Source organism: Nycticebus coucang, chromosome 6 (genome assembly GCF_027406575.1).
Source record: "Nycticebus coucang isolate mNycCou1 chromosome 6, mNycCou1.pri, whole genome shotgun sequence".
In the NCBI taxonomy this organism is placed as follows: Eukaryota; Metazoa; Chordata; class Mammalia; order Primates; family Lorisidae; genus Nycticebus; species Nycticebus coucang.
In genome coordinates this window covers 114,718,153-114,744,044 of record NC_069785.1, presented here as the reverse complement: position 1 = coordinate 114,744,044, position 25,892 = coordinate 114,718,153, and the positions used below count along the sequence as shown (strand labels likewise).

Sequence of the window (25,892 nt, the reverse complement as noted above, 5' to 3'; positions counted from 1 at the left end):
TACATTTCAAAACTATTAAGAAATGAGTATAATTGTGATGGATGTGTTACTTAGTTCAGTGTAAACATTTCACATTGTATATCAAAGCAGTACCCTGAACCCCATAAATGCATCAATGTACAAAGTTATGATTTAATAAAAAATAATTTTAAAAAATTAAGATTATGGATACTTAAAAAAAAAAAGAAGAATTTGGCTCTGTTTAAAAGAAACAGTCTCATCAGGCCTGTGGCAGATGCAGCCAGATAATGAAGGCCTTCCTTCCCACTGAGCTGTACTTAGCTGCATCTTGTCATTCCAAGGGCAGTCAAAGGAGGGGAAACTGATTTGTCATCTTTTATATAGGCATACATGGGTATGACTCGTGAAATTAAACTTGTATTAAATTATTTTTAATGATTGAAAATTGTTGCCCTCCCAACTTATTTTCCTGTTTTAAGATACTTCCCTGTGTGCTCCTTTGAAGCCTTTGTTATTTCCCCAGTGGAGGCTTCCTACTAAAGAAAGCATCTTCTTGGGGTATAGCAACTTTATAGTTAATCTTTTTGGTGTAGACATATAATTTGTCCTCAGAATTCATCCTGTGTGCAAATAAATGGCGAATCTAATTTTTCCCTCAAGTGTGCCTTAACATATTTTATACACTGTGATATGTTGTATTTGTCAGTTACACTTTCCTAACAGTTTTTTAAACTTGTCCCTTTAGAATCTTCCTGATATGTCATGTTGTTATTATTTTTAAAAAGTCATCAGCTGTCTTCATTGTGACCCCACTATAAGAAACACATTGGAACTCAGCACATATATGTACACCTGAGTACATGTAATAGCATAGTCCTATATTTTTAACTATACCCTATTTTGAAAACAAGTGAATTTAATGAAAATTCTGCTAAAATACTTATGCTTTATTTTATTCACAATTGGTAGTTATGTTTCACACGAGAATATTTTTGTCTGATTATTTTTGGCAATTGCAATTTATTTTAAGGGCACAATTAGAGAATGAAAAGAAGAAAAGAGAAATAGCAGAAAAGGAAAAGGAAAGAATAGAACGTGAAAAGGAAGAGCTAATGGAACGTCTACGGCAAATTGAGGAGCAGACCCTGAAAGCCCAGAAAGGTAAAAGTTTCTTTTTTACAATGGATTCAAAATTATTGCTCTGTTTTCAGATAACTGTATTTCCTTCCTATTATTAAATCTTATAAATCTTATTTCTTTTATATAAGATAATTGTATTTAATTGCTAAATTGATACTTGATGGAATCACATCATAAGCCTGTTTAACTAAAGCACATTTAGTTTTATAATGTTCATGTTCTTTCTCTTTATTTAAAATGCAGTTTTTTTAGGTATACTCCTTAAATATTATAAATGACTATATATATTAATTTATACCTATTGTTCAGGGTTCTATAAACAAAAAACAAAAATACTTTAAGGCAGAAGTACTTTATGGAGAATTGAATACTTTAAAGCAATTTCAGCTAGCTATTCTAACTATATAAACTTTTGAGGAACCAAACTCTATAGGAAAGACTTTATTTCAGTGTATTGGAAAATACACAGCACATGGATTATTGCGTTTTTTGTTTATTTTGAGGAACATGTTTGGAAGAACTTCTTAGGCAGTATATAATCAAAATGCTACGTATGTGGAAACGATACACTGGATTTGTAATGTCTGGCTTATGTGAACTTTAGAATATGCTACTTTCACACAGCGTGTAGTGGAGAGAGGGAGAAAAAAAACTATTGAGCAAAATGGGATCACTGGGATCAGTATGACACACTGTTTATAGAATTAGATTTACTACCTGTTTGCTAACAACTTGTAGAACCAGCCATTCACTTCTATTGGTAATAGCCAATACATACTGAATATCTCTTATCCAAAATGCTAGGACCAGAAGCGTTGAGAATTTTGGATTTTTTCAGATTTTGGAATATTCGTGTTGTCTGGTTAGTGTCCCAAGTCTAAAAATCTGAAATCTGAGATTTCATGTTGGCACTCAAAAAGTTTTAGATTTTGGAACTCTTCAGATTTCAGAGTTTTACATTGGGAATACTCAACATGTGGTTTTACAAGGTTTATTTTCACTTCTTACACCAGCCTACCATCGTGGGTGGGGAGAGGGTCTTTAAGAAGTGTGGTAGAATAATTACTGTAAGAGGATAGCCAGAGGGGCAAGTCACAAAGATCGCTATAAATCCACACGAGGGTTGGAAATAATAATTTTAAGAGGAGAAACTGAAGAGGCCTAGGTTTTATTCTGACTCATTAGAATCATAAAGGAACTAGAAACTAGTTCATTTCAAACCCAAGAGTAGGAAAGCCTTTGCAGATCACAATGTGGCCAGAGCTTGTTTCCCCAAATTCCAACCTGGTACTGTTGCTACCACTCTAGTTGCCTTTCTCATCAGTCAGAATAGACATTGTTGAAAGGCTTACTTTGTGCTGCATTCTAGGAGTACAAATAAATAGCGTTCATGGGAATGAAAGCTGTATATTTGGCAGAAATTACACATGAAAATATTAATAAAGTGAGTTAATATATACAAAATGTCGTCTGTAGTATAAGTACTACAGAGGAAGAATACTGTAAAAAGCCTGGATTATACTAAAGTAACTAACATAATATTTATGATGCTGATCTGATTTGAAAGAAAAGATTAAATCATAGCATCTTATCATATGTATAGTATCTTTTTTTAGAAAATAGTTGCTTACTAAATCTTTTGATCTTATTTATTTAGGGCATATAATAAAAATATTAATGATTTACATTAAGAAAACTACTCAAGTAAAGAAGCACCAAAGACTATAAGGAAGATAGAAAGTAAGGAAGACATAGAGCACCCAGTCAAGACAGTTTCAGATCAGTCGTCTAAGGCCAAGGACATCCAGTTTGGTGTTGAGTTTTCTTTCTTCCTAATAAAGCTGTCTCAGGCTGTCTTAAAATCTACATGATTGTCTTGTAATTTATGTTAAATCTTTATTCAAATGCAGTAACTTTGGCCATATCTAGTCATGATACATGTATTTAGTAGATGAACCTATAATTTTTTGTTTGAGTAGAAATTTTTAATACTTTGTTGTCTTTTAAAAATTTTTTATTGAATTCATTATTATTTCAAATGAATCATCAAATAGAACAATTTGTTTTACATTTTCGTAATACATCATTGTTAAATTATTTATCTTCATCCTTTTTTTTTTTTTTTTTAATTGAGACACAGTTTTACTTTGTCACTTTTGGTAGAGTGCTGTGGCATCATAGCTCACAGCAGTCTTCAAACTCCTGGGCTCAAGCAATTTACTTGCCTCAGCCTCCCAAGTAGCTGGGACTACAGGCGCCCACCACAAAGCCCGGCTATTTTGTTGTTGTTGTTGTTGCAATTGTCATTGTTTTTTAGCTGGCCCAGGCCAGGTTTAAACCCACCAACCTCAGTGTATGTGGCTGGTGCCCTATCCACTAAGCTATGGGCATCACCCATGGTGACAAATTTGTAAACTTAATTGTCACACCTCATATATGTAGCTATGTTCTTTTACATCGTTATGTAATATTCCCTTGCAGGTATATACCACTGTTTTTCCATCCTACTGATGATGGACATTTGTAATATTTCCAGGGTTTTCTTTTTCTCTTTTGACTATTAATAAAATAAGTCTGCTATGAATGTTCACAAACATTTGGTGTACTTATATGTTCATTTTGGGGAGGTACACACTTAGGTGTTGAATTAGTAGGTCACAGGTGTACTCAGCTATAGTAGACCCTGTCACTAATTTTACAAAGAAATTGGATCCATTTTCATTCTTATTACTAGCGAGTGAAATTTCACTTGCTCTGCATCCTCACCATGACTTCTGCCACTCTTCATTGTCAGGATTTCTTTTGTTTGTTTAGCCATTCTGGTGAGTGCACTGAGAAAATAGGTTGAATATCCCTTCTCGGAAATGCCTGGGACTAGAAGTTTTTTCAGATTTGGGGAGATCTGCATGCTTACAGATTAAGCTTTCATAACTTAAAACTCTGAAATCCTAAATATTCCTATGAGCATCAGGTTAGTGCTGAAAGAGTTTCCAATTTTGGAGCAGTTTGGATTTTGGATTTTGGATTTTAGGATGCTCAACCTGGGTATTTTCTTGATGCTAATGATTTTGAGCACATTGGCATGGGGCTGAATAGTAGTGAATATGTCAATAGTGAATATGGGCCACACGATCTCCATCTCACCCGTTCAAAGCTGCCATTGCAGTGGTAGTACCTAAACAAGTGAGGGCTGTGTTCCAGTGAAACTTTATTTACCAAAAAATAAAATAGAAGAAGAAGAAATGGCATTGAATTGGGTTGCTCTATGGGCCATAGTTTGCTAATCCATTTTAACTTAAGTGGAAAGGAAAGAAAGAAGGGAAGTCATTTTTGAGATATGCGACTGTTCAAAACCTCCATTTCTAGAAAAAACTAGGGTAGATTTGATATTTTAAGAGTTCATTTTCAACATTTTAAAAAACTTAAACTTTAGTATAATTCTTAGTATACCACAAAACAGACTTATTTATCATTTTTAAATTGATATTTATTACAAAAAGCTGATAGATATTGGTGCATATTTATTTTAGAATTTAACTTTGTAACCCAGACTTATCCCTTTCTTTTGTCGTGATACAGAAATAATTTTTATTATGAGAGACTAAAAACATTTTTGTTTTTTTATTGTGGCAAAGAACTCATAATTTTTATCATTTTATCTACTTTTTAAGTGCACAGTTCAGTAATATTAAGTATACATTCGTAATGGTTTATGGCCATCATCACCATCCTTCTCCATAACGCTTCATCTTGTAAAACCAAAACTTATTCCTCCCCTATCCCTAGCCCTTGGCAACTACCATTCTTTCTGTCTTTCTGATTTTGATGACCTGTATAAATAAAATCACACAGTGTTCTGACTTTTCTTCTTTTTTTTTTTTTAGAGAAAGCGTCACCCTCGGTAGAGTGCTGTGGCATCACAGCTCACAGCAACCTCCAACTCCTGGGCTTAGGTGATTCTCTTGCCTCAGCCTCCTGAGTAGTTGGGACTACAAGCACTCACCACAACGCCTGGCTATTTTTTGGTTGCAGTTTGGCTGGGGCCGGGTTCACACCTGCCACCCTCACTATATGGGGCTGGCGCCCTACTCACTGAGCCACAGGCACCGTCCAGTGTTCTAGCTTTTCATAACTAGCTTATTTCACTTAGCAGAATATCCTCTGGGTTCATCTGAATTGTGACATATCAGAACTCTTTTCCTCTAACGCTAAATAATATTGCATTTTGTTATAGACCACATTTTGCTCATGCGTTCTTTTGTTGATGGACACTTAGGCTGGCCTGTGTTTTATCTATTGTGATTAATGCCACTGTGAACATGGGTGTTCAAATATCTCTTTACAACCATTCTTTTAGTTCTTTAGTTGTTTGCTTGTTTGGATAAATGATAAGACATAAGTTTTATGTTTTAGACCTCAAGTCAACCATACAGAAATGTTTGATAGGCTAGTTTGATTGTCCAAATGGTAGGCAAGACAGATTCTAATGAGGAATCCTAGAATTTAACTGTGGTAATATCCACAGTATGTATTTCATCTTTATAGCTAAATGTCCACATAAGATTTTTATATTATTTTATCACTAATTTAAAGCCTAGTTACAGGACCATTTTTCTTCTCCAACCTGTTTCAAATCCTCCAAGTCTTAATTGCAATTATTTAAATAAATAAGTTTTTTTTTTTTTTTTTTTTGCAGGGGAAGGGGGGACAGAGCTCACTTTGTCACCCTCGGTAGAGTGCTGTGGCATCACAGCTCACAGCAACCTCAAACTCTTGGGCTTAAGTGATTCTCTTCCCTCAGCCTCCCAAGTAGCTGGGACTACAGGCACCCGCCACAATGCTCGGCTATTTTTTGTTGTTGTTACCATTGTTGTTTTAGCTGACTTAGGCTGTGTTCGAACCCGCTAGCCTCAGTGTATACTACCCACTGAGCTATGGGTGCCACCCTATTTAAATAAGTTTTGATCAAAACCAACAAAATTAAAAATAGTAAGTAAAGGCTTGTACATCAATTATCTTTTGAAGTTTTAATTAAAACCAATAAAATTAAAAATGGTAAGTAAACGCTTATGATTTCAAATCTCATGGCATATAAATTTGCAGTTTTTCCTTTTTCTGAAGTATACAGTAGGCGGAATCATTCTAAGATGTTACACTCTCTCAGTAGATGGCATTCTGTTGTCTTCTGTCTCAGAATCTTATAATTAAATAAAAATTGTCAAAATAGCTTTTAAGGTTAATATGCTAAATTCATTTAATTTTTTTCTGGTTTTGTGCTAATATTTTCCTTCCCTATTCAACTCTTTGGAATAATTAATTTTATGATCTACACACTTAAGAATGAAAATTCATGTCATTCATCTCCTAATATTTATCTTCCTGGCCTAGGAATGGACATGTACCAATAACTTATTTATTTATTTTTTTTGTAGAGACAGAGTCTCACTTTATGGCCCTTGGTAGAGTGTCATGGCATCACACAGCTCACAGCAACCTCCAACTCCTGGGCTTAAGTGATTCTCTTGACTCAGCCTCCCGAGTAGCTGGGACCACAGGCGCCCGCCACAACACCCAGCTATTTTTTGGTTGCAGTTCAGCCGGGGCCGAGTTTGAACCCGCCACCCTCGGTATATGGGGCTGGCGCCTTACCAACTGAGCCACAGGCGCTGCCCCATGTACCAATAACTTATAATTTTCAGTAGTTCATGTAACTCACATTGCAATTTCTAGTTTGGATCAGTAAGCATTGCTTTAAATCTTAATTTCTTGGGTTTACTTATACTTAGTTCAGATAAGTAAAAACTTACATAAACTTCAAAATGTGCTATGTTGTAGATTGCTGAAACATGGCAATTTGTTCACTGAGGTCAAAACTTACTAGAGACACTATTTTTTTTTTTTTTTTTTTTTTTTTTTTTTTTTTTGCAGTTTTTGGCCAGGGCTGGGTTTGAACCCGCTACCTCCGGCATATGGGGCCAGCACCCTATCCCTTTGAGCCACAGGTGCTGCCCCTAGAGACAGTATTTTTTAAAAATTAAATTATATGCTTCTAAGCCTTATGGCATAACTTGAATTACAAAGGATTTTCATTTCTTTGCATTTATTTGTTTAGGGTTTTTTTTTTTTTTTAGTGTTTGGCTGGGCTGGGTTTGAACCTGTCACCTCCTGCATATGGGGCCAGCGCCCTACTCCTTTGAGCCACGGGCACTGCCTATTTATTTTTTTTATTTTTGTAGAGACAAGAGTCTCACTTTATGGCCCTCGGTAGGGTGCCGTGGCCTCACACAGCTCACAGCAACCTCCAATTCCTGGGCTTAAGCGATTCTCTTGCCTCAGCCTCCCGAGTAGCTGGGACTACAGGCGCCCGCCACAACGCCCAGATATTTTTTGGTTGCAGTTTGGCCGGGGCCGGGTTTGAACCCGCCACCCTCGGTATATGGGGCCGGCGCCTTACCGACTGAGCCACAGGCGCCGCCCTGCCTATTTATTTTTTATTGTTGGGGATTCATTGGGGCTATAAGAAACCAGGTTACACTGATTACATTTGTTAAGTAAAGTCCCTCTTACAATTGTGCCTTGCCCCCAAAAGGTGTGTCACACACCGAGACCCCACCCCTCTCCCTCCTCCTTACTCTCTCTCTGTTCTCCTCTTCCCCCACCCCCACTGTGTCATTGTCATTAATTGTCCTTATATCAAAATTGAATACATAGGATTCATGCTTCTCTATTCTTGTGATGTATTACTTAAGAATAATGTGTTCCACTTCCATCCAGTTTAATACAAAAGCTGTAAAGTCTCCATTTTTTAAATGGCTGAATAGTATTCCATGGTGTATATATACCACTGCTTGTTAATCCATTCCTGGGTTGGTGGGCATTTAGGCTGTTTCTACATTTTGGTAATTGTAAATTGAGCTGCAATAAACAGTCTAGTGCAAGTGTCCTTATGATAAAAGGATTTTTTTTCCTTCTGGGTAGATGCCCAGTAATGGGATTGCAGGATCAAATGGGAGGTCTGTCTAGCTTGAGTTCTTTGAGGTTTCTCCATATTTCCTTCCAAAAAGATTGTATTAGTTTGCAATCCCACCAGCAGTGTAAAAGTGTTCCCTTCTCTCCACATCCACGCCAGCATCTGCAGTTTTGAGATTTTGTGATGTGGGCCATTCTCGCTGGGGTTAGATGGTATCTCAGGGTGGTTTTGATTTGCATTTCTCTAATAATTAGAGACAATGAGCATTTTATTTCTTTGCATTTTTGAATTGTGTGACATATGTTTTTAATTGTAAGGCTTTTGTCAAGTTAAAAAATGAGTATGTGTATTTACATGTGTGCTAATTGTTAGACACTGTGCAGGTTAGATATCTTCCTACTATTCTTTTAGTGATAATTGTAATTAATAATTGTGTGTCGGGGATACATGTGTTTGACAGAACTAGAAGAACAGACTCGAAAAGCTCTAGAACTGGATCAGGAACGGAAACGAGCAAAAGAAGCAGCAGAACGGCTGGAAAAGGAGCGCCGGGCTGCTGAAGAGGCCAAGTCTGCCATAGAGAAGCAAGCTGCCGACCAGATGAAGAACCAGGAACAGCTGGTAAGGGACTTCCTAGGTCTGTGCTGGAGGAAAAAAGAATTTAATGAAAGCATGGAGTACACTTTCTAAAGAAAACCCATTTTGACTGTCAATAAAAAGGGAAAGACCGAGCCAGTCAGGGATTGCAGCCATTTGGAATTCTTCTATTCTGTAAGCTCCCAGCTGGTGAATAAAGTCCTTCCTCTTATTAAAAAAAAAAAAGAAAAGAAAAGAAAACTCAACTAAGTGTTTGATACTTTTTGAAAAGTAGCCCCCAAACAAAAGTAACTTAATAACAAGGAGTGGAAATAAACCTAAAAATTGTATTTCTGTCTGAGGAAAAACCTACAATAAAGCAGAATAGAATATGTTTTTCTATAGATTATTTGTAAATACAGTCTATTGTCAACAAAAGATTCTAACTCATACTTTGAACAGGTCCTATAATAAGCCAGGTGGCAGTTTTATGTTTAGCTGTAAGTTGATACTTCATGTTCCATTTTCTAATTCATCAAAATTGTTTTTTTTGTATAATAGAGTAGGCATGTCACTTAGAAGATCCTGGATTTAAATATAGTTCAGGCATTTACTTTGGGTCTCTTTTTTTTCTTTTATTTTTGAGACAGAGTCTCACTTTGTCGCCCCCCTGTAGAGTGCAGTAGTGTTATAGCTCACAGCAACTTCAGACTCTTGAGTTCAAGCGAGTCTCTTGCCTCAGCCTCCTGAGTAGCTGGGACTACAGGTGCCTGCCACAAGGCCCGGCTAGGTTTTTTTTGTTGTTGTTGTTTAAGAGATGGGGTCTCACTTTTGTTCAGGCTGGTCTCGAACTTAAGCAATCCACTTCCCTTGGCCTCTGACAGTGCTGGAATTACGGTATAGCCAGTTGGGTCTTTCTGAGCCACAGTTCCCTCCGTTTGAAAAGAGGAATGGTACTACCTAATAGGATTGTTGAAGCACTAAATTATTTGACAAAGTGCTCTTTAAAGCATAAAATAGTATATAAATATAATTTTTCTTTTGTAGACTTTAGGAAAGTAGCTTGTTCATTGATATTAAAAAAAAAAAACTCCTAAGTTACATATTTTATGTTCCTACTACTGAAACAAGATTAGCTACTTGTCTACAGATAATAATGTTTCCATATTAGCTCATTACCTCAAGGATCTACTATAAATGTTACTGTCTTACAGAAATAATTGACTTTTTTAAAAATGGAAAGCTAGGAATAACATAAAATAGCCCAAGCACGTGATTAAAGCCTTATTGACATAACATAAGATAAATCAGAATATATTAAGTTTTTAAAGTCTTGGTACCCATCTTGTTTATTTTAGGCAGCAGAACTTGCTGAATTCACTGCCAAGATTGCACTTCTAGAAGAAGCCAAGAAGAAAAAGGAAGAAGAAGCTACTGAGTGGCAACATAAAGTAATAACCATTTCCTTATTCATTTACTGGCTTTAATTAAACGGTTATTGTGTTCCCAGCGGGATACCAGGAAATATGCCGACCTTATAGAGATGATTATGAGATTTGTCATAATTTAGAAGGGTTAAGATACATATATTTGTTATGTACTGTGGTAGATATATATCCATTGATGTAAGCGGAATACTTTGGAAACAGTGAAGACATGATTAATTTCTGTGGGAACAAGGTACATGTTGGGGGAAACCCACATATGTTTAAGCTTGAGTAATAAATTAGACTTTGGGGTAGAAAAGATTGGGCATAGTTAGGGATTGAATAAGCGGCCGTTTCAGACAGCAGTGAATGAGTAGAGGAAGTCTGAATGTATACACTAGAGTCGAGGACGACCAGTGAGCAACCAGAGCTTAGAGTCAGGTAGGTTCAGAAATCTTGGGAGATGTGACCTGTGAGTAAGGTAATAGGAAACTCAGTTGTGAAAGGTTTTAAATAAATAGTGTGGTGAGGCAGGGTGCTGGAGAGTATCTATCGACTTTAGGCTCAGAAGATTTCAGAACAGGATTTTAACATGCTTAGGTATGAATTTATAATGATAATTTAGCAATCAGTATGAAGGATGGGTTGGGATGGTGAATACTTAAGCGATAAAGACCCAAACTAAGGACATGACATTGAGAATGAAGAGGCACAAAAGAGTTAAGAGACATTTAATTTGTGGTAAACTTTAAAAAGCAAGTCAACCAACGATGGGTTATGAAGATGAATTAGAGGAGAGGGATGCCATGAGGAGGACCCTGGGATTTCTAATTGAGTTCCTAAAAAGGTGAAGCCACCATTGTCTAGCACACAGGTGTAAAATGTAGACGGGTGAGGAAGGTAAGAGAATGAGCATTTAATTCAAACCTCAGATGTCATTAGCTCTTGAATACAACTATAGTAATTTTTGCCCAAAGAAGTTATATAGTTATATATATGATGATTTTTTTCCTACAATAAAATGTTCTTATTACAGAAAACAATTTCCTTTTACTCTTAGGTAAATTTTCTTTTTAGCAGTTTAAATTTCATTGGAGGTTTTTGATTTATCGAAAATTTTGTGCGTGTGTGTACAAAAAAATTATAAATATTTTACAAAAGGAAAAAACTATTAAAATTCTAATACTCAAATCACGTTTGCTGCAATTACAGGAGATACAAGATACAATACACAAGATAACAAATGTTATTGGTACATGTGGAGTATTACAATTTTAATACAATTTTTACGCTATATATCTGTGTGTATGTATGTATGTTATGCTAAGGATAACATAACAGAAGGAATAAAATTCTGTTATACTCCCAGATACCGTATTTTCTTTATTAGAATTTTACAAATACCTTTGGGATGATTTCTGAACTTCAGACACATGTAAACTTTAAAAGATAACATTACAGATGCAGATCCTATGAATTATAAAATATCAGAAAATATACACAAAGAATTACATTCTTACAAAGTAGGGTTGCTTCACTATTATAAAAGTTTAGCACATACCTTTCTAGGATTTTATCCTTTTTGAATATATATGTTTATATGTTCAAAATGATACCGTACTGTGCATGCTACCACATTTTAGTGAATTTTCATCTCTTGATAATTCTCCATTTACCCAGAAAGTGTTCTTTGGGTAATGTGCCAGCTTAGTGTTCAGAGTAGGACTTTGCATTACCTCTGTTTGCTCTGAATCTCTCTCTCTCTTTTTTTTTTTTTTTTTAAGTGTAGGGCAGACCCACCCTTTATGGTTCTGGTTGGTGAAGGCACCTGCAGACGTCTCTCTTTTTTTTTAGTGTAGGCCAGACCCATCCTTCATGGTTCTGGTTGGTGAAGGCACCTGCAGACGTCTCTCTTTTTTTTTAGTGTAGGGCAGACCCACCCTTCATGGTTCTGGTTGGTGAAGGCACCTGCAGACGTCTCTCTTTTTTTTTTTTTTTAGTGTAGGGCAGACCCACCCTTCATGGTCCTGGTTTGTGAAGGCACCTGCAGACGTCTCTCTTTTTTTTTAGTGTAGGGCAGACCCACCCTTCATGGTTCTGGTTGTTGAAGGCACCTGTAGACGTCTCTCTTTTTTTTTAGTGTAGGGCAGACCCACCCTTTATGGTTCTGGTTGGTGAAGGCACCTGCAGACGTCTCTCTTTTTTTTTTAGTGTAGGCCAGACCCACCCTTCATGGTCCTGGTTGGTGAAGACACCTGCAGATGTCCCACCTCCTGTGCTTGTTAAGCTGCTTCCTCACGGTGTCATTTAGCTTGTCCTTTCACACAAGCTTGAGGAGGAGAAGGTTTTGATGATAGTGCTTCAGTGGTGAGAATGTGTATTTATAATTTATCATCCCTCCTGGAGCACCTAGGAGAGTAAAAGAGGATTTTTGAGTATGTTTTTTATTTTTCCAAATTAATATGAGGGTACAGTTTTTCGGTTACATTGTTCTCAAGTAAAAGAGAATGTTGATAATTATACCAGAGTATGGTGTAAAATAGGACTTTTCCAGGTTAATACGGCAATATGATCACCCAAATAATTGGTGGTGTTGGAAACTTCAGAAGACAATATCTAAGTTAACCCTTTTAGTATTTTAAATTGATAATTGGATGAGAGTAATGGCAGTCTGATTCTTCTGTTGTTTGGTTGCATTTTCCCTTTCGTAGCTCAAATGTTATCTATTAGAATTTGCAAAATGATGGCTTTTAAATGTTTATCTTTTCTTCCTGCTGGCATTCTTCTAGAAAAATAGATCTTTCATCAACAGGGCCTATTTGCATTACCAGTTTCTGTTAGAAAGGCATGGTAATTTGATTTTTTTTAATTACCAATTTTTTAATTAAATTACTCAGAAACTTATTTTTAATGTTTAGGCTTTTGCAGCCCAGGAAGACTTGGAAAAGACCAAAGAAGAGTTAAAAACTGTGATGTCTGCCCCGCCTCCGCCTCCACCAGCACCAGTCATTCCGCCAACAGAAAATGAACATGATGAGCAGGATGAGAATAATGCTGAGGCTAGTGCTGAATTATCAAATGAAGGGGTAATGAACCACAGAAGTGAGGAGGAGCGAGTAACAGAAACACAGAAAAATGAGCGTGTTAAGAAGCAACTCCAGGTATTTAAAATGTGCAGTTGCATGCACAATTAAAATGCAATTTGCATTTTCCCATCCAAGACAAACTCATTTAAATAGAAGAGGATTTTCAGAAGCCTTATGATTGGTTTGTGAATGACTGGCCGTCAGTCATGTTGTTTCATTTCTTCTGTTGCACAGCCCCATGAGCAAATGTCTGTTAGCTTTGTGTTATCAGACCTTAACCTGGGGAGTTATTTAATTACAGCTTGATCCATTTCAAAAGGTAGAAAGTATTCTAATGCTTTGTAAGGAAACAAATGAATTTAGTTTTGAAACACTAAAATGTACATCAAAAGTCAATAGTATTAATAGACTACCTTTAAGATATTACATACCCTACAGACTTGTCTTTTTTTTTTTGAGACAGAGTCTTACTTTGTCATTCTTGGTAGAGTGCTGTGACATCATAGTTCGCAGCAACCTCAGACTCTTTGGCTCAAGTGGTCTTCTTGCTTGAGCCTCCCAAGTAGCTGGGACTACAGGAGTGCAGCACAATGCCTCCCTATTTTTAGAGATGGGGGTCTCCCTCTTGCTGAGGCTGTTCTCAAACTGCTGAGTTTAGGCAATCCATTCGCCTCAGCTTTCCAGAGTGTTGCGATTACAGGTGTGAGCCACCATGTCCGGCCTCTCTTATTCAGAGTTTATAAGGGCAAAAGGCAATTTATCAAATGCATATACTTGGATCAAAATAGAGAATTTAAATATTATGAGAGCTTTATTCTTGATAAGTTATCTAATATTTTAACTGGTGAATCTTTAAATATTAGTCAAGGAAAATGAGGTGATATTTGCAATAAATACTTGTATATTAGGACTTTGAAGAAAGTTTCTTTTGAGTATACATTTTAGATCTTGTAGTGACAGTAAACTGGCTCCATTGGATTTTGTAAGTCATTTCAAGTATTTGATGAGAAAGTTAAGGAAATTTAGAACAATATGCAAAATATCATGGTGGTTAAAGGTAAATATGAAAGGCCTTTCTCACCACTGTCATCACTATTACTAAAAGTAAAACAGTTCAAAGAAAAAATTTTCACCTTGGAAATTTTAATTATTAAAAACTCGAGATTTGGCACGTGTGTATATATCTTTAAACCGTTTTCATAATTTTTTTTTAAACCTGAGAAAAATAATAGTCATACTTTTTATTTTTTAAATATAGGCATTAAGTTCAGAACTAGCCCAAGCCAGGGATGAAACCAAGAAAACACAGAACGACGTTCTCCATGCTGAGAATGTTAAAGCAGGCCGCGATAAGTACAAGACTCTGCGGCAGATTCGCCAAGGCAACACCAAGCAGCGCATCGACGAGTTTGAAGCAATGTGAGCGCTGGTACTTTGCATACATGCTCTTCATAGGCTGAACCACCAGCAGAGAAAAGCAGGCCTTTGCAGATGTGATGGAATGCACCCACCTTGCCAAAGCACTTGTATCGGTTTGACTGTGGTGGCTAAAAGACAAATTTCAGGGGCACACATCGACTTTAGGCAGTGTGACGTCATGCTTGGTTTTTGTTTTCTTTTGTGTCAGGGAATAGAGAATGATGTTTCATCGCCTCCCTTCACACTTTTTCACTTTCCATTTTTTTTTTCTGTTGAAAACGTAACACTAATGATCATGTATGACAAATGTGTATGTTTGGTTTGAGCACTTTGTACATTTTAAAGGATAATGGTGAACGTTTTAATGAGTGTTTCCCTTGCCCCTGCCATGTTTAACCTGCATATACGTCCACATTCTCACCCACATGTTCTCGGTGTGCTCATCTCATGTCCTGCCGTGCCCGTGGCCACACTTCCGCTCTCATACAGATCAGGCAGTGTCTGAATGACGGCATGGAGCAGAGTGGACAGTATCTGATCATTGTGTAGAAGATGGCTATGAATCATGCTAGAGACTAGAACATTTAATACTATAGTATGATTGGCTGTTACTTATTTTTAAATCCCAATTAATTGGATACTTGATATTTACTTAACTGCAGTCATCTTTGATAGCTACACATTGATTGGTGTTTCATCTCCTGTAATCACATGATAGTTTTCTTTGCTTGCCCATTCACAAAGGCGTAGACAGCAGGCAGTAGTTCTGGAGAATTTATTGATAAAAGTCTCTGAAAGATTTTAAAGAGTTTTGCTTTTTCATGGATTGTTTTAGAAAAACAAATGATTAATAAAAGAAAGTGCACATTTGTTGGTAATTGATTTTAATCATTTAAAAAACATCAGCCTTTCTGGAATGGCGGCATATGAAAACAATAGTCCCAAGAAGGGGACAGTAATACTACCTCACTGCTACACTTGTGATGATTGGTGTTTAAGACACAGTGGAGTGTGTAAGCTGTATGTTTTATAATTCATAGTAATAGTCTCAGTCCTGCAGGAATACTTTTGAAATTTCATTTTTCTTCAGAATATCTTATAGTCTGCCCTTTTTTTTTTGAGGCTGCCTAAATGTTTAGCTGCCTTTTTGTTGATTCAATCTGGGGACTCCCATTTGTATCAAAATTGTAAGCTCTTGCTTGTATGCTGTCTTCCTGGAGGGGTGTTATATGGCTGAGGAAAAGTGCGTGTGGGGTGTGTGTGTGTGTGTGTGTGTGTGTGTATGAGGTGGTAGGGCAGGGAGAGAGAGATGTTATCCTTGTAGCATATGAAGACTTTCCCTTCATTTCTTAATAGATAACTATATAATCATTTTAGTATATTTGGTTTCTAAATCACTGTGCTTAATTTTTTCAGTCTTTAACTAAAAATACCTAAATTTGGTTAATCCTATTTTAGAAATTATAATTTTAGTTTATATTAATTTCAATTAAATCTTACTGAAGAAATCTTTTTAGGTAGAAAAATGTCCTAAAATATTCCATGTTCTAATATTTTCTTTGTTGTGAGACACCTAGATTTGGAAATGTGGAAAGCCTTGTTTTCTCTGTGTGGTTCAGCTATACTTCCCATTTGGTATCATGCACTCAAATTTACATTTGTCTATTAAAATTGCCATTTTATTAGATATTTTTCATGCACAATAGATGTAAGTTGTGTCTGAAAATATTTTTTCGTGCTTTTTTGATTTTGCTGACTTTAAAAGGATTAATCTGGGCAGACCATTATACAAAGGAAAGGTTGCATTTAATATATTTTTTTGGACTTTGTAGGACAAAAGATAACTGGTTAGCCTTGAAGTGACTGTTGTACTTTGGTTGTGCACATGCTTCAAAACCCCATAGAAGGAAAGGCTTACACCTGTAGTATGTTACAGAAAGTGGTGGTGGACCCTGCTATTCCTGCTTTGAAACATGTGTTCACATTAAAGCAATTGCCATAAGAAGTGAAAAATCTGAATTTCCAGTGAATTTTTATTAATTTTTCTCATTTTGAGTTGTGTGCCCTACCATTGCTACATCAGTTTGATACAGTGTTGAAAAATTACGTTATATTTGCTGTTTATAATCTATTTGTAGATTAGGATTAAAATGGATTTGATCCATTTTTAAAGCTGTGTGAATTTTTCTAAACAAGAACAACCATTTGTAATATGGGTCTTCATAAGGATTAAATCAATTATAGCTTTTATAGCAGTTGAGAGCACATGTTCATATAGCAACCTAAAAATACACTAATGAATATTTGGTAAATACGAACAGGCTTTTGCCATTAGCATAATTTGTGTTGTACAATTAAGTTACAGTTACATCTCTAATTTTGGACAATATTCATTGGTTAACAATAAAGTGACAAAAGCTCATGCCTTCGAAGTCCACTGTTTTTATTTGACATGGATTTCTTGTATATTTCCTGAAAATTATAATCAGAGCCATAAATCATCACATCTTAAAAGAAATTAGAAGTGGGTAGGAACAATTTTTAAATCCTCATAGATTTACTCTTTTCCCTAAATTATATCTCTTTTGGTATAGAAGTAATAGTGATCACTAATTCTGTGGAAAATTAAATCACTAAATTGACTTTCTTGACATCAGAAAGTAATGTAGGATTCCAATGTTTTGGAATTAGGATTACAATGTTTTATTGTATAGTAATTAGTTTCTTTTTCCTGAGGGAGATGATAGTTTCTTGTCATTGATTCATCTCACTGTTAAAATTTTAATATTCTTTAAAGAACTATATGTTAAGTGCATTTATCTAAATATACTTTTTATTTTAAAGCTGTTACAGGGCAATTACCATAAATCTAGAAGCTGATTGCTTTTTAAAAACTTCTTACTAATTTTTAACATGATTCTTAAGTGATAAATCTATTCTAAAAATAGTAAAAGTCAGATATCTTCTCAGTTTATAGTAATATTTACCTGTCACTTTATTATTTCTATTCTCAAAGGCTGATAATGATTTCTTTAATCCTGTCAGAAAAGAGAATTTTATATAATATTTTACTGTATTTCTAATTAGAGATTTAAGAATTAGAATTGCCACTAATAAAGTTATCTTGATTATCATTTAAAGAGTTTTCATTATTAATGTGATTTTTTAAAAATATCTTAATTTTGATCACCTTGTTAATTAAATGCTTTTTAGAAATAAAATTAAACTTTTTAAATCCCATTTTATGTAGGCATAATAAAAACAATCTTTTTAAAACTTTAATCTCAAAACTAAGTATAAAGAATTATTAACTTTAGCATTGATATACTGAACTGATAAGTAAATGAAAGCCTAGATATCATTGGTAGGAATGAGGGAAAATAGATAAATGCGTGTTAGATTTCTCGCTTCAAGTTTATCATAAATGAACAGAACTTTACCATTTTCTTTTTTTTTTTTTTTTTTTTTTTTGTGGTTTTTGGCCGGGGCTGGGTTTGAACCCGCCACCTCCGGCATATGGGACCAGCGCCCTACTCCTTGAGCCACAGGCGCCGCCCAGAACTTTACCATTTTCTTATTTTGTACCTTCTTCATTCATTTTTTAGATTAAAAAGATAATCTATTACCAAATATTCTAGTGTGGTCTATCATGTGAAATGACAGTCTTCTAGCACGTTCAAAAGATCAGTGTATTCTGCATATGTTTTTGATAACTTCAGAAAATGCTGAGCTGGTTGACTCTTCACATTCTACACTGGTGGCTGGGAAACACTGGCTCACAGTAATGCTCCTTACGTCAGAGCTTACCTCATTCTCATCCTTGGCTTTTCCAATTAAATAATTTAATCTCCCATTTTTTTCCTTAGCAGACCATCTTCTTAATATGTCTATCAGGATTTTAAGAGCTGCTATGTTCCCTGTGGAAGGATGATGACTCCTTGATTTTTGTTTGGGGTCACATACCATTGTTTCCTGCAGTATTTTAATGTTACGGATTTTTTACTAAGACAGTAACACATCCTGTGCGTTCAGGTTTCTGTTTTGGCAGTGGGGACCCTGGCTACTCAGAGTCTACTCCAGGTTCTTATTTAATGATCTTCATTTAGCCAGTAATTTTTTTTTTTTTTTTTTTTTTGAGACAGTCTCACTATGTTGCCCTTTGGTAGAGTGCTGTGGCATCACAGCTCACAGCAAGCTCAAACTCTTGGGCTTAAGCAATTCTCTTGCCTCAGCCTCCCAGTAGCTGGGACTACTGGCACCTGGCTATTTTTGTTGTTGCTATTGTAGTTGTAGTTGTCGTCGTTTGGCAGGCCTGGGCTGGGTTTGAACCTGCCAGCCCTGGTATATGTGGCTGGTGCCCTAGCCACTGAACTATAGGTGCAAGCCTAGCGAGTAATTTTTATGGAGTGCCTACTATATTCAAAGACTTAGGAGCAAGATTAAAATGACTGTGACCCTTTATTTTGGTCTATGTTAAGATGTGGAAATTCAAATATTAAGTTATCTTAGCTTGTAGATCATTTGCATTTATTGCAATATCATTTCTTCTAAAATAGCGGGGCCATACAGTTGATTCATGTTATTTGTAAGCCCAGATTCCTCCAGCTAACCAATTGTTTACATTTGTGCAATTTGTTATTTTTAGTTACCCTGGTCTAATTGTTCCCCACTTTTATTTAATGATCATTTCAAATTTTAGATTCATTTTGATATTTATGCATGTTTTTAGTTTGCTTCTAAAAATAGTGAATACTGGTTTTAGTTTATCTTTACTAGAGCAATATAGCTACATATCCATCTCCCTAGTAATACAGGATCTGATTTTCTGAAATTATTACATGACTATCCTTGGAAAAGTTCCTTTTGATAGAACGTAGATTAACTATGTGAAATTCTTATACTGTGTTAGTAATGTGTGCCACGATAGCCCTATTTTTCTAACGTAAGATGTTTTATCTAATTTTAGACCTAAAAATACATGTATTTCTTGGATTCATTTTCTCTCCCTTTGCTTTTATTTATACTGAAAAGTTTATGAAATTCACTCCTAGCATTTGAATCCCACATAGCATTGTTCGATTTATATAATTACTTTTAAATTTTAGCTGTCTTCTCTGAGTGATAACAATGATGAGATGAAGGACACTACTACAAATAAGGAGTATCAGTTGTAGCAGAACCAGTGACCAATGGAGAAGATGAATACTCAGCCTAGGTTTCTCAACTATGCTTGTTTCTGATAATAGTTTTCATTTAATAGGCCAATTTTCTTTCTTTCTTTCTTTCTTTTTTTTTATTAAATCATAGCTGTGTACATTAATGCAGTCATGGGGTACAGTGTGCTGGTTTTATATACAAATTTGAAATATTTTCATCAAACTGGTTAACATAGCCTTCATGGCATTTTCCTAGCTACTGTATTAAGACATTTATATTCTACATTTAGTAAGTTTCACATGTACCCTTGTAAGATGCACCGTAGGTGTAGTCCCACCAATCACCCTCTCTCCATCTAACCTCCCCCCGCCCCTCCCTTTCCCCTTTCCCCATATTCTTGGGCTATAATTGGGTGATAGCTTTCATATTAAAGCTATAAATTAGTTTCATAGTACGGCTGAGTACATTAGATGATTTTTCTTCCGTTCTTGAGATACTTTGCTAAGAAGAATATGTTCCAGCTCCATCCATGTAAATATGAAAGAGGTAAAGTCTCCATCTGTCTTTAAGGCTGCATAATACTCCATGGTGTACATATACCACAATTTATTGATCCATTCGTGGGTTGATGGGCACTTGGCCTTCTTCCATGACTTAGCAATTACGAATTGGGCTGCAATAAACATTCTGGAACAAATATCTTTGTTAAAGTATGATTTTTGGTCTTCTGGATATATACCTAGTAGAGGAATTGTAGGATCGAATGGCAGGTCTATTTTTAGTTCTCTAAGTGTTCTCCAAACATCTTTCCAAAAGGAACGAATTAGTTTGCGGATTTGGGTTATTAAACCTTTGTCGGAGACATAACCTGCGAATATCTTCTCCCATTCTGAGGGCTGTCTGCTTGCTTTACTTACTGTGTTCTTGGCTGTGCAGAAGCTTTTTAGTTTGATCAGGTCCCAGTAGTGTATTTTTGAAGCTGCTTCAATTGCCTGGGGTGTCCTCCTCATAAAATATTCACCCAGGCTGATTTCTTCAAGAGTTTTCCCTGCACTCTCTTCAAGTATTTTTATAGTTTCATGTCTTAAGTTTAAATCTTTAATCCAGTGAGAGTCTATCTTACTTAATGGAAAGGTGTGGGTCCAGTTTCAGTCTTTTACAGATGGTCAGCCAGTTCACCCAGTACCATTTGTTAAATAGGGAATCTTTTCCCCACTGAATGTTTTTAATTGGCTTGTCAAAGATCAAATAGCAGTAAGTAGCTGGATTCATCTCTTGGTTCTCTATTCTGTTCCATACATCTACCTCTCTGTTTTTGTGCCAGTACCATGCTGTTTTGATCACTATCGATTTATAGTATAGCTTCAGGTCTGGTAGGGTAATTCCTCCTGCTTTGTTTTTATATGTGAGTAATGTCTTGGCTATTCGAGATTTTTTCTGATTTCATATAAAACGTATTATTTTTTTGAGATCTTTAAAGTATGACAGTGGAGCTTTAATAGGGATTGCATTAAAATTGTATATTGCTTTGGGTAATATGGATATTTTAACAATGTTGATTCTTCCCAGCCATGAGCATGGTATTTTTTTTCCCTTTGTTAACATTTTCAGCTATTTCTTTTCTTAGAGTTTCATAGTTCTCTTTATAGAGATCTTTCACATTATTTGTTATGTAAACTCCCAAATATTTCATCCTCTTTGGCATTACTGTGAACTGAATAGAGTCCTTGACTGTTTTATCAGCTCGACTATTGTTGGTATATATAAAGGTTACCGATTTATCAATGTTGATTTTGTAACCTGAGATGCTGCTCTATTCCTTGATCACTTCTAATAGTTTTGTAGTAGAATCCCTGGTGTTTTCCAGATAATACATATCATCTGTGAAGAGTGAAAGTTTGATCTCTTCTGACCCTATATGGATACCCTTGATCACCTTTTCTTCCCTAATTGCTGTGGCTAAAACTTCCATCACAATGTTAAAGAGCAGTGGAGACAATGGGCACCCTTGTCTAGTTCCTGATCTGAGTGGAAATGATTTCATTTTAACTCCATTCAATACAATATTGGCTGTGGGTTTGCTGTAGATGGCCTCTATCAGTTTAAGAAATGTCGCTTCTATTTCAATTTTCTTAAGTGTTCTGATCATGAAGGTGTGCTGGATATTATCAAAAGCTTTTTCTGCATCAATTGAGAGAATCATATGGTCTTTTTTAATTTGTTTATGTGCTGAATTATATTTATAGATTTACGTATATTGAACCAGCCTTGAGACCCTGGGATAAAACTCACTTGGTCATGGTGTATAATTTGTTTGATGTGTTGCTGGATTCTGTTTGTTAGGATCTTGTTGAATATTTTTGCATCTATTTTCATTAGTGATATTGGTCTATAATTTTCTTTTCTTGTTGGGTCTTTTCCTGGTTTGGGGATCAAGGTGATGTTTGTTTCATAGAATGTGTTCGGCAGTATTCCTTCTTTTTCTACATTTTGGAAAAGGTTAAGTAATATGGATACTTGTTCCTCTTTAAAGGTTTGGTATAATTCTTACATGTAGCCATCCTGGGCTTTTCTTTTTAGGGAGATTTTGTATAATTGATGCTATTTCAAAACTTGATATAGGCCTGTTCATCATTTCCACTTGATTCTGGCTAAGTCTTGGAAGGTGGCGTGCTTCCAAGTATCGATCAGATTCCTTCAGATTTTCATATTTCTGAGAATAAAGTTTATTGTAATATTCTTTAAGGATTTATTGAATTTCTGAGGGTCTATTGTTATTTCATCTTTACTGTTTCTGATTGATGAAATTAGAGATTCTACTCTTTTTTTCCTGGTTAAGTTAACCAAAGGTTTGTCTATTTTATTGACCTTTTCAAAAGACCAACTTTTGATTTATTGACCTGTTGTATAATCCTTTTGTTTTCAATTTTATTTAATTCTGCTCTAATTTTGGTTCCTTACTTCTGCTGGGTTTGGGGTTGGAATGTTCTTAATTTTCCAGTTGCTAAGATGTCCCATTAAGTTGTTAACTTCCTCTCTTTCTGTTCTCTTGAAGAAGCTTGCAGCGCTATGAATTTCCCTTCAGACTGCCTTTGCGTTATCCCAGAGGTTCTGATAATTCATTATTGTTTTGTTCCAAATATTTGGTAATTTCTTTCTTAATCTCATCCATGACCCAGATATTATTCAGTGTAAGGTTATTTAGCTTCTATGTTTTTGTATGAGTGATCACACTCTTCTAGCAGATTCTAACAACAGCAGATTCCTGTTGTTACTGAGTTCAACTTTTATTCCATGGTGGTCCGAGAAGATGCAAGGAATAATTTTTATTCTTTTAAAATTGCAGAGGCTTGGATTTGTGACCAAAGATGTGATTGATTTTGGAGTATGTTCCGTGGGCTGATGAGAAGAATGTGTATTCAGTTTTGTTAGGATGAAATGTTCTGTAGATGTCTGTTAAATCCAAATGTTGAATGGTTAAGTTTAAAGCTAAAATTTCTTTGCTTAGCTCCTTATTGAAGGATCTATCCAACACTGCCAAAGGAGTGTTAAAATCTCCAACTATTACGGGGCTGGAGATCAAGTTGCTCATGCCTGTTAGAGTCTGTCTATAAATTGAGGTGCATTCTCGGTGAGTGCATAAATATTAATTGAAATCTCATCATATTGAATACAACCCTTAATAAATATGACGTGATCATCCTTACCCTTCCTTACTTTTGTTGGTTTAAAGCCTATCTGCTAATAAAATTGCAACACGTGATTTTTTCTGTTTTCCATTTGCCTGGAATATAGATGACCATCCCTTCACTCTGAGTCTATATTTATATTTTAAGGTAAAATGAGATTCTTGTATGCAGTAGATATCTGGCCTGAGTTTTTGTATCCAGTCAGCCAACATGTGCCTCTTTAGAGGACAATTTAAGCCATTCACAATAATGGAGAATATTGATAAGCCTGGTAGAATTTTGGGTATCGAGTTTTTCGAAAGTCCAGTGGACATTTTTAATCCTTTTGCCACTGTGGAAGTTGGAATTTGAGCAAAAGTTTCTTAGTGAGTTTACTTTTGTGGTGGAGGATTGCGTTGGTTATTATAGAGGATAGGTCTGAGAATATCCTGGAGCGCTGGTTTAGTTGTGGCAAATTTCTTCAACATGTGACTGTCATTAAAGTATTTAATTTCTCCATTATAAATGAATCTAAGTTTAGCTGGATACAGAATCCTAGGTTGAAAGTTATTTTGTTTTAGGAGCTTAAAGGTCGATGACCACCCTCTTCTAGCTTGAAACGCTTCAGTGGAGAGATCTGCAATCATTCTAATGCTCTTCCCCTTGTATGTAATGGTTTTCTTGCTTCTTACAGCTTTCAGAATTTTCTCCTTCAAATTAACTTTAGTGAAATTTTTCTTACATCTGGCTGCTTTTAGAATTTTCTCTTTCATATTAACTTTAGTGAAGTTAATTATGATGTGCCTGGGGGATGTTTTATTTAGATTGAGTCGTGCTGGGGTTCTGAAACTGTCTGCTATCTGAATTTCAGAGTCTCTTGGCACGTCTGGAACATTCTCTTTCATAATCTCATGAAGAAGAGCCTCTGTGCCTTGCAAAGACACTTTGTCACCTTCAGGGATTGCTATAAGGCGAATATTAGTTTTCTTTGAATTATCCCAGACCTCTCTGAGAGAATGATCTGATTTTGCTCTCCATGTCTCTTCCTCTTTGAGAGTTTGGGAGCATTCAAAAGCTTTGTCTTCAATGTCAGAAATCCTTTCTTCTGCTTTCTCCATTCTGTTACTGAGGGATTCTACTATATTTCACAGATCTTTGAGGGCTGCAAATTCTTGTCTCAAAGTGTCAAAATCTTTGGTGATTTTTGTCTTTGAATTTGTTGAATTTTTGAGACAACTTTTGAAATGCTCCTTGAATTTCTATTTCTAATTCCAACTTTGGGTCTATTCTATTAATCTTATTAGTGATCCAAATTCCGAATTCGATTTCTGACACCTCAGCCATCTGTTTATGATTGGGACCTTCAGTTGTGTCTGCCATATCCTTCCTGTGGGGGGTTGATCTACTATGGTTATTGTTACTGGAGTTTTTCCACTGATTCTGCCCCATGATTATTTTACACCATTTGGCTAGATGAGCAGATAAGGAGAAGTTGGGTTGGGGGCTCCAGGAGAAGTGATTAAGCAGCCCTTTGCCCAAAAGCTAGGACTGTTGTCTGTGTCTTTTCCCCTAGAGCTTTGCCAAGGTCCCGTACTGTGCTGCAGCCTGAGAAACTGGGGGCCTGCTTGGTGTGGTGGGGCTAAGTGGCTCTGTCTTATTTTCCGCTGGTCCCTGTCCTACCCTAGTGAATCAGTTACTCTGGGTTGAAGTCTCAGCTGTGGAGAAATACCAACAATTAAGTCACCCTGCTCCCCACAGGCAACAATTGGAAAAGGAAAATCAAACCTTCCCACAACCACACACCCAGGGTACCACTTGGATAGTCCTCAGGTGATTGGCTCAGTTCAAGAGGTCCAAATTAATTGTCTCAGTCAGCACCTGTCTCAGGTGGGAGAGTTCAAAAGGTCTCTGGCAACTAGATACCAGGGGTCTGCTGGCAGCTCAAGTATGACTCACTCCAGTGCTCCATGAGGTCAGAGGGATCCACCCAGGAAATAGATTAGTCTGGGAAGGTTGATGCCTCCTTCCCCACCTTCCACCTGTCACACCCAGTCACTGGTAACCCCACAGGGCTGTGACCCAGTTCCCTCCAATGAGCAGATACTCCAGTGGTTTGTGCCTGCCTGAGCCACAGGAAGATCTATGTCTCCTCAGCCAGGCTGCCGCTCTATCTGGCAGTGGGAGGTGAGGCCTGACAACCTTGGGTGCTTAATGGAGGCTGGGGAAGTTCACTCAGTTCTAGCCCCACCTCTGATTGATGTTGCTGACAGAACAGAACAACTTTACAGGATTTTTTTATGTCCCCGGCTATATTGTCCTGCGGATCAGACACAGTTTGAGTTCACAGAAACTGCAAATCAGCCCCAGTCTGTGCCACTGCCTGGTGTTGGCTGCAGTCTGTGTTGGGGCAGGCACAGTTAGAGCTCACACTCATCTGTCAGTTCCAGCCTCTGCCTGTCTGCCTTTGTCTCAGCTATGATCCCCTGAG

General features: G+C 36.4%; 1 protein-coding gene across 1 annotated transcript in view; it reads left to right on the top strand.

Moving 5' to 3' along the window:
* RDX (radixin) overlaps window positions 1-25,892 on the top strand; it is a 96,263-nt gene that overhangs the window by 46,292 nt on the left and 24,079 nt on the right. Inside the window, exons 10-14 of the mRNA XM_053593164.1 lie at window positions 992-1,122; window positions 8,532-8,692; window positions 10,006-10,098; window positions 12,993-13,235; window positions 14,419-14,579. Coding sequence (XP_053449139.1) covers window positions 992-1,122; window positions 8,532-8,692; window positions 10,006-10,098; window positions 12,993-13,235; window positions 14,419-14,579 — 789 coding nt within the window. The remainder of the gene's footprint in view (window positions 1-991; window positions 1,123-8,531; window positions 8,693-10,005; window positions 10,099-12,992; window positions 13,236-14,418; window positions 14,580-25,892) is intronic.